The 9126-nt window shown below is 42.2% G+C and overlaps 1 protein-coding gene across 2 annotated transcripts; it reads right to left on the bottom strand.

Annotated features, from left to right (window-relative positions):
- Nucleotides 1-200: 200 nt before the first annotated feature.
- LOC129853219 (ubiquitin-conjugating enzyme E2 R2-like) lies at nucleotides 201-8283 on the bottom strand. Of its 2 annotated transcripts, XM_055919019.1 has the most exons (5): nucleotides 7268-8279; nucleotides 4132-4218; nucleotides 3747-3844; nucleotides 3240-3374; nucleotides 201-3028 (listed from the first exon to the last, which is right to left on the bottom strand). In XM_055919019.1, the coding sequence occupies exons 1-5, from the start codon at nucleotides 7442-7444 to the stop codon at nucleotides 2779-2781; spliced, it is 747 nt and encodes a 248-aa protein (XP_055774994.1). In that variant the 5' UTR covers nucleotides 7445-8279; the 3' UTR covers nucleotides 201-2778. The 2 variants fall into 2 exon arrangements, with proteins under 2 accessions (XP_055774994.1, XP_055774995.1); XM_055919020.1 differs by lacking the exon at nucleotides 4132-4218 and having other exon boundaries at nucleotides 7268-8283.
- Nucleotides 8284-9126: the final 843 nt, after the last annotated feature.

Here is a 9126-nt window from a genome sequence, read left to right as displayed (position 1 = left end):
CACACAGGGAGATCAGTAGCGGGAGGCTCTCAATGCTGCCGACACGTGTGATTGAGACTAGGTTGCATCTGCACCCACCAATTTTACCATCAGTAAACTTTGAGGGGCATTTCATTTGAATACATTTTGTTTTACTTTGAAAACCCAATTCATATCAAACAAGTGGATTATTAATGGTCAAAAGTAACCTCACTTTGCAATAGCTTTGACAACATTTCCAGTGCCCTCTATTTATTTGTGCAACAAACAACCCAAAGATAAAGCCTTACATTCACAAAAGAAAGCCTCTTATCTTTGGTGAACATCCATTACAAGAAAACATTCATGACACATGTTAAGTTAGACCAAGGAAAACAAAAACAATGGGAATGTTATACTTGAACACGTAATAGCTGAAAGACACCAATGGCCGTATCCAAGCCAACCTGGCAATATATTTGTTTACCTAGTATGTTTAGGCCTACATGCTCTTGCGTGAATACTGCCCAGTGGGTTTAGTTGAATCGAGCCCCAAGTCTCTACACTATCCTTGGAATTAATTATCTAATAAATTAGCATTAATGGTTATGTAGCACTCCACTTGTTGCCAAACGGAATGCTTTTCTATTTATTGATTACCTATCTGGGGTCAAGGGGCCTGTGACTAGAACTGGGACGGGGGAGAGGATCTCTTTCTCAACAAAACATCATGAATGTCATTGTCTCTTGAAGATCTTATGGACTATCAGACTCAACATTTAAAAAATCCAAGCCTTTAAGTGACATTGTTCACGTTTCCCTCAAAATCTCTTGGTCATCAGACCTGTGTTAAAATACTATTTGAAATCTTCAATTAGTTAGCTTTCGTCAGTCTGGGATGTCCGGTAGGTGAGGTTTGCACTTTTGTGACATTTGAAATGATTTCACATAGTATGGGAACCTAGGCCTGTTGCAATACACAAGTAGAGGTAGGTGACACAGACACCCCAAATTAAAGCTGTAACAAAGTGTTATGGAATAGCCAACACTTCCTATGGTGATCCAGCATTCATTGCCTGTGTATCTGAATAAAGTGAGATGTTTTCATCAAACCTTGAATGGGAGATTATTGACTACAGCAAATACAAACAAACAGATCAAATGGTATTGAAACAGCAGTGATCCCTCTCTGTAGGGTTCCTGCTGTTTTCTGTGCAGAGCATTCTCATGGCTCCAGCGCTCTGTGTGGGGGGGGGGGGGGGGGGGGGGGTTGTCCGCTTGTCCCATTTATCCCTGCTGTTCAAGTCCCCCAAAGAAAGATAGGGTAGTTACAAATCAGTTTCCACAGAAACAACTATCACCAGTCCAGTCTCCATGGAAATTATCCAGCGCTGGTACGGTACCAATACTCGGAAGCATCTTCTGTTTGAGAGGACAAGAGCTCAAATGACATCAGGCGTATGTCTTAGCATCCTGTCTCTGCATCCCTTCATCAGTTCCAGGTACATTTAACCTTGGAGAGTTTGGAGCAGAGATTGCTTCTCTGCTGTCTCTGGTTGGAGAGATGCATGCTGTGATGCATCCACTCAAAGAGATGCTTGTTGGTAGTGAGTGCCCAACCCTTCCTTTCTGTTAGCGATCTTTGATTGAGTAGATTACTCAGAGAAAAATGGGGAACCTACCAGAAATGGCAAAATAAGTGTCCTTTTTGTGTTCAGATCCCTGTCAGGGCAATACAGAAAATGTGTTTATTTTTATTAAAGGGTCTTCATCTTGTTGACTGTGTGAGACAGAGTAAGAGAGGGGTATGTTCATTGAGTGCATCTTACCACTCTGTTACACAGCTTAAGAACAAATTTGAGTTAATTTAAATTGGTTTTACATCTGAATAGGATTTGGTTTTACACTATATAGTTTAAAAGGAATTGAATTTGTTTGTAAGACGAATGTGTATGTGAACCCTGGGAGGGATAGAGACCAGTGTTGCCAACTTGAAGTCGCTATATTTAGCGAGCTCAGACCCCCACAGCGACTTTTTTCAAAGAACCTAGCGTCAAACTACTTTTCAGGCTGCCTTTGGGGAGTTTTGATACCATTTAGCTACTTTTCCCACAAACAAGAGTGGGAAAAGCTGCCTATGCAACAGAAGTCACAGCAGGTGCACACACAGACAGAGAAGCACAAGGGGAAGGGGTGTGCGGCAGGAAAAGGGGCGAATGTCAGGGACCGCTACAATGCAAATTGGAGCCGTGATGTTGTGGCCGCAACTGCAAAATGTAATCTTGCGACAAATCAAGCAGCCAATTGCAATTCTCACAAAATGTTTTTTGCAACACTGGTAGTCAGCATACATGCCAAATTGGTGTCATCAAAAAGCATGCAATTCTGTTTAATTGTTTAATACGGACCCATTAAATAGTTGAAAGAGAAACAACCATTTTGGTTTATATCACTTTGTGATATAATTGACCACAAGTAAAGCTGCATAAACTAACCCACTGATTATGCCTCATGAACATCAATGAGGGAGATCAATTAGGAAAACAAAAATGCCATAATAAAACATTTAAATAAATCTGATCCCCATACAGCTGTTAAAATTATGCATTTGAGCATGTTTGACAGAGATTAAAACAAATCTCAAGGTAAAGTAAGTGCCAAGGAGACGCCTTCAAGAAGGGATGGAGCCAGCAAGAGTGTGTGTGCGCGCACGTGGGAAGGAATCAGAAAGTAAGGACAGAACAGGACGAGGCTGCAGCGGAGTCCTCGGTAGGAAGGGTGTGGGAAGGAGCAAGATAAACAACGAGAGGAGAAGGAAGGTCATGACTCTTCGTTGCCCGAGTCTTCCTCGTCATTGAAGCCACCCTCTCCTGCCATCTGGCCCACTGCCTCTGCATCATCCTCATCGTCATCCTCCTCCTCGATGTCATCATCGTAGAGGTCATCGTAGAGCAGGTCCGAGCTGCTGTCGTGGGAAGGCACTTTGGTCTGGATGCAGTACTCTGCCAGCGTAGTAGGCACCTTCACGCCGTCCCGCTCCGCCTCCACTTTAGTGGACACGACCTGCTTCCTGAGAGAGATAGACAGCGAGAGAGAAATAAAGAGAGGAAGAGAGCACAACCGACAGTAAATACAATGTGAGACAGACAGAAGAATGAAAGGTTCCAGATATAAAAATGAAGTGAATGATTGCACCAAATTTTCACGTTTAGTTGTATGTGTATAAACGAGCATGTTGTTGTTTGTCATTTTGTGTTTAAGAGAAAGTGAATTCTAAGAACCTGATGATCTCGGCATACTCTTTGTCCTTGCCCTTGCTGTCTCTCCACTTGCGGAACATAACAGAGGCATCGACATTGGCCGGGGAGAAGGTGTTGGGCTCATTCAACAGAGAGATCACACTCAGTAGGATGGTCCTGAACATACAATACAAATGTGCAGAGAGTTGGGGGTGTGTTCAGTTGATGAAACATTTTGCAACATTTTACAACAATACGTACTTAAAGACACATTCTCCCGAAACGTTGCACACCATTTTTTTTTTTTTACATTGAGGTATATAACTGCTATAGTTTTGTGGATGAAACCTCTGACCTTTGAGTGACCCAAAGAAACGGGTGGTGTATTTGATGAAATAGTAAGAGATGTCCAGCATCACACCGCACAACCGCCCACTGAGCCACCATCATTACAATGTTCCTCAACAGGTTGTTCAGAACAGTACCCTGTCTGTTCACTTAAATGTTTGCTAGGTTTACTTCATCCTGAACGCAGCCCAGGTGTTTTACCTGACATTCTGGGTGGGATTCCATCTCTCAGAGGGCAGCTCTCCGCTCCGCGGGTCGTCAACAGGGGGGTGAAGGATGGAGATACACACGTCGCCATTCTGTAGACAAGCAACATGTTACACTCCACAGCAATAAATCATATAATCACACAAAAGCAAGACACACAAACACAGCGGGGGTCAGTGTGCTGCTAACAGCTTAGCTTCCTCCACTGTCCGACTGCCCCATACTGGGCTCGAACAAGTGATCCTCTGTTTCGCAAAACACACGTTAACGCCCTACGTTCCAACGGGCTGAGCCACCCAAAAGGTACCAAGCTAGCTGCGGAATGAGCTTACGGTCCGTCCTTAACTCTTACACAAACATACAATGTGGTACACCTCACCTCATATATGTTGGGGTGCCACATCTTTGTGAGGAAACGGAAAGTAGGTGGACAGTAAGGGTAGTCAACTGGAAACTTAATGTGTGCCTGGAAATGAGAGAAAATCAGTGATGTGTGAGGGCAGGAAAACTTTGACATTGCAGAAAGTGTGTTGAAACCCACTGGTGGATTTTGGCCTGGGTGACATAACTCAGTTGTAACATAACAAATGAGTATTTTTCGATGGTCGTTAAAGTGGTACGCCAAGGTTGTCAAACATTGCTCTCTAGGCCGGGGTATGCACTCACGTAGCTCAATAATGGAGTAGAGGTGCCTAACGTTACTCCTTAGTCCAAGGACCTTACATGTTATGTTTAAAGGGCGAATTGGCTCTGGAAGCCAAAACAACCAACTACTCCACCTAAATGTGAATCGATTCTCAATTGCAGTGCGGTACGGTTCTAGAAACATAAATCCCTCTACTTTCAGATCCCATTAAAAAAATCCACAAATGCAAATCACACACTTACTTTAAATTGTTTTAACACAGTTGCAGCCGATGGTATTTTTCAGTGGCAACACATTTATGGCGTCTGTCTTCCGTTTACACCATAAATTGTGGTTTACACAAAGGTGTTCAGTGACACAGATAGCTAATTAGCACAGGTAGTTCACTCTGTCTTCCGTAAACAAGCACTGTAACATGGAAATATGGCCGTGTGAGAACCCTAACCCTATAAAAGTTGTGAATCAATTTAACCTTATGTTTTTAGAAAATTATACTGAAAAAAATATAAATATAATAATGTACTTATAAAAAAACATTGCACTCAAGCACGTCCAGTTCTGCCCTCAATTGTTGTCATTAGAAGACACTGTAGATGGTCAATTATTTATTGGGAAATCAAACTTGAAGCTGTTCCAGCATTTATAGAAATGTTTCATGAACTGAAATAAAAGATCCCAGAAATGTTCAATACGCACAAAAAGCTTATTCAACTCTCAAATGTTGTGCACAAATTTGTTTACATCCCTGTAAGTGAGCATTTCTCCTTTGCCAAGACAATCCATCCACCTGACAGGTGTGGCATATCAAGAACCTGATTAAACAGCATGATCATTACACAGGTGCACCTTGTGCTGGGGACAATAAAAGGCCACTCTAAAAATGTGCAGTTGTCGTCATACATCATAATGCCACAGATGTCTCAAGTTTTGAGGGAGCGTGAAATTGTCATGCTGACTGCAGGAATGTCCACCAGTGTTGTTGCCAGATAATTGAATATTGATTTCTCTACCATGAGCCACCTCCAACTTCATTTTAGAGAATTTGGCAGAACGTCCAACAGGCCCCACCGCAGACCATGTGTAACCACGCCAGCCCAGGACCTCCATATCTGGCTTCGTCACCTGCGGGATCGTCTGAGACCAGTCACCCGGACAGCTGATGACACTGCGGGTTTGCTCAACCGAATAATTTCACAAACTGTCAGAAACCGTCTCAGGGAAGCTCATTTGCATGCTCATCGTCCTCACCAGGGTCTTAACCTGACTGCAGTTCGCGGTCGTAACTGACTTCAGTGGGCAAATGCTCACCTTTGATGGCCACCGGCACGCTGGAGAAGTGTGCTCTTCAGAGATTAATCCCAGTTTCAGATGGTAGACAGTGTGTATGGCATTGTGTGGGCGAGCGGTTTCACGTTGTGTACAGTGGCCCATGGTGGCGGTGGGGTTATGGTATGAGCAGGCATAAGCTATGGACAACGAACACAATTACATTTTATCGATGGCAATTTGAATGCACAGAGATACTGTGACGAGATCCTGAGGCTCCATTGTCGTGCCATTCATCCGCCGTCATCACCTCATGTTTTAGCATGACAATGCATGGCCCCATGTTGCAAGGCTGTACACAATTCCTGGAAGCTGAAAATGTCCTACTTCTTCCATGGCCTGCAAACTCACCAGACATGTCATGACCCATTGAGCATGCGTGTTCCAGTTGCCACCAATATCCATCAACTTCGTACAGCCATTGAAGAGGAGTGGGACAACAGATGTGTTGCACTGCATTAGGCAAATGGTGGCCACACCAGATACTGACTGGTTGTCTGATCCACACCCCTAATTTTATTTAAGGTACAGTATCTGTGACCAACAGATGCATATCAATATTCCGATTCATGTGAAATCCATAGATTAGGAGGGCCTAATGAATTTATTTCCATTGACTAATTCAGTCAAATCTTTTAAATTGTTGCATGTTGCATTTATATTTTTGTTCAGTGTATTTCTCGCCGATATGAAATACAAGGTCCTTATGTTTCTGTACTGCAAGCGAGCGTCGCAGCTCTTAACAAAACTCCCCCCTACAGAAGGAACCTTCCTTCACGGACTCTTATATGTAATGTATAGGTTAGAGTCATGATTAAGGGCTAGCACTCACGGTGGCCAGTCAAACACTGATTGTCTACATATAAATATAACAACAACAGTGTGTTGTGTTAGGCTATGCTAAAAGCACTGTTTGGATTATTGTTGTTTTATGTCTATACTATAAAAGACTAGAGTTAGCTACAGGCCCGGATCAGGTGTACTGCCCACAGACAAGACAGACTAAATCAGCGATTCTCAACTGGTGGGTTGTGACCCAAATTTCGGTCGCGGGAGGTTTTGAATGGGTCATAGGTGTCTGAGTAAAAATTCATTATAAATATTTTTTTATAAAAAATTTGACGTGAAAAAAATACTCCAGTCTGAATTTAACATAAACCAGGTAGAAAGTGTGTATAAATGATAATGAATGTACATTTTTAAAATAATTTAATCTCTGAACAATTTTTCTTCAATCACAGTATTTTCAATATAGAGCTATTTGCACTGCTATTTTGTCTGATTTTGTGGTCTCAAACCAGTGAGTTTATAAACATTCTTGCAACATTCTTGCAAAATACAATTATTGACAATGAAAGAGGTGGGAATGTTGTTCCCTTGTCATATAATTGAAACATTTAATATCAATACAGCATTAAAAATAGTTTTGGTGATTGTATTTTGGCAATTCTTTTTCGTGATGCAAATATTGGGTCGCGACTGAGACAACCTGGTTCAATTTGGGTCCTGAGGCAAAACCAGTGGAGACTAAATTATCCCTCACCTTGAAGTATCCTCCCTCGTAAAGTGTGTTGGGGGGTCCAAATATGGCCACCTCCCAGTTGTACAAGTCTGACTCTTCTACTGGGGTGATGCGGAAACCCTCCACTGGTTCCTCTTGGAGAGACTTCAGTTCAAGCATCAGTGCCTTGTGAGAGCTTGGCATCTGCTGCTGCGCCATGGTGACCCAAGAGTAATGAAGTGTCAAAACCGGACGATCCGTTTGCTCTCGCTCTTTGGCAGCTTTCTCGACAGCCAGTCAAATAAAACAGTACCAATTCAAATTGCTCGTTCCAACAAGTAACAGCTGGTAGTCATATAAATGTATGCAAGCATTAACAACCACGTCTTGTTGGTAGGTGGCTAGCACTAGCTATCCATCTAACGGTGCCCTGCTCTAAACAAGTCGGGAGCATTTACTAGCGACAAAACTTCTGCTGGCAGTGTTGACAGTTCTTTGGATAATGAAGAAGCTACTTTTGGTAGAGACTAAAATATTTATACACAGTTTTATGACACGCCAAATGTTTTATCGCTGCATATTCCTCGATCTGTGCATCTGTTATTGTTTTATTCTGGGGGTGGTCAGGTGGTGCCGTTTACAAATGATCTTCTGTCCCCACGTTCAAAATATATCTATGATTCTTTGATATCCAAACATTTATAACTTGTTTCATAATGTTATGAAAAGTATAATTAGATGACAAACGGTGTTTCTGTTTTTCCTGTGTCGTTCGTTCTCTGTCGATCTGTCTAGACTCGGCAGATCCAGCGGGTTGTTTTGACATTTGTTTGTTTGAGAGCTCGCTAGCTGCTCCACGAGTCTTAAACTCTACCAACGTTCATGATTCGTTTTTTTATTTTTTATCATATGACCAGCAATATCTCTAAAATAACTACGGCGTTGTAAATTAATCCACATTTGTGTAGGAACTTCCTTCTCTCTCAAATTCCATCCTTTGCTTCCTGGAGATTTCACTGCGCTTGCTGCCTCGCGCACTTACGTCGTAGCGTAGGCAACACCTTGCGCTTACGTTTTACGTGAAAAACTACGTAAGAAATATAGCTAGCGTCTTTGGTATCCTACCATTTTAACTTGTTTCATAATGTTATAATGAAAGGTAGAATTAGATGATAAACGGTGTTTATACTGTTTATCCTGTGTCATTCGTCCGTTCTCTGTAGATCTGTCTAGACTCTTTGCAGGTCCAACGGGTTGTTCTCAGCCTCTTGTTTGTATTCGGGAGGATAGCTTTTCTCTGTATCCCACGACCCTTACGAAACAAAATCGCTGAGTGCAGTATAATTAAGCAATAAGGCCCGAGGGGTGTGGTATGGAAGATATACCACGGCTAAGGGATGTTCTTAAGCACGACCCAACGCAGAGTGGTAGTACACAGCCCTTAGTCTGGTATATTGGCCATATATCACAAGCCTTATTCTATTATAATGCTATCACCACCCAGAAGGCGAGGTCCATACAGGTGCATCAAAGCTCGGACCAAGAGACTGAAAAACAGCTTCTATCTCAAGGCCATCAGACTGTTAAACAGCCATCACTAGCACAGAGGCTACTGCCTACACACAGACTTGAAATCATTGGCCACTTTAATAAATGGAACACTAGTCACTTTAATAATGCCACTTTAATAATGTTTACATATCTTGTTCATCTCATGTATATTCTGTATTCTATACTATCGCATCTTGGCCTATGCGCGCTGACATTGCTCATCCATATATTTATATATTCTTATTCCATCACTTTACTTAGATTTGTGTTAGGTATTTGTTGTGGAATTGTTAGATATTACTTGTTAGATATTGCTGCACTGTCGGAACTAGAAGCACAAACATTTCGCT

The sequence above is a fragment of the Salvelinus fontinalis genome, chromosome 4, assembly GCF_029448725.1.
Source record: "Salvelinus fontinalis isolate EN_2023a chromosome 4, ASM2944872v1, whole genome shotgun sequence".
Classification (NCBI taxonomy): domain Eukaryota; kingdom Metazoa; phylum Chordata; class Actinopteri; order Salmoniformes; family Salmonidae; genus Salvelinus; species Salvelinus fontinalis.
The sequence above is the reverse complement of the archived record's forward strand: the minus strand, read 5'-3'. Positions and strand labels throughout refer to the sequence as shown.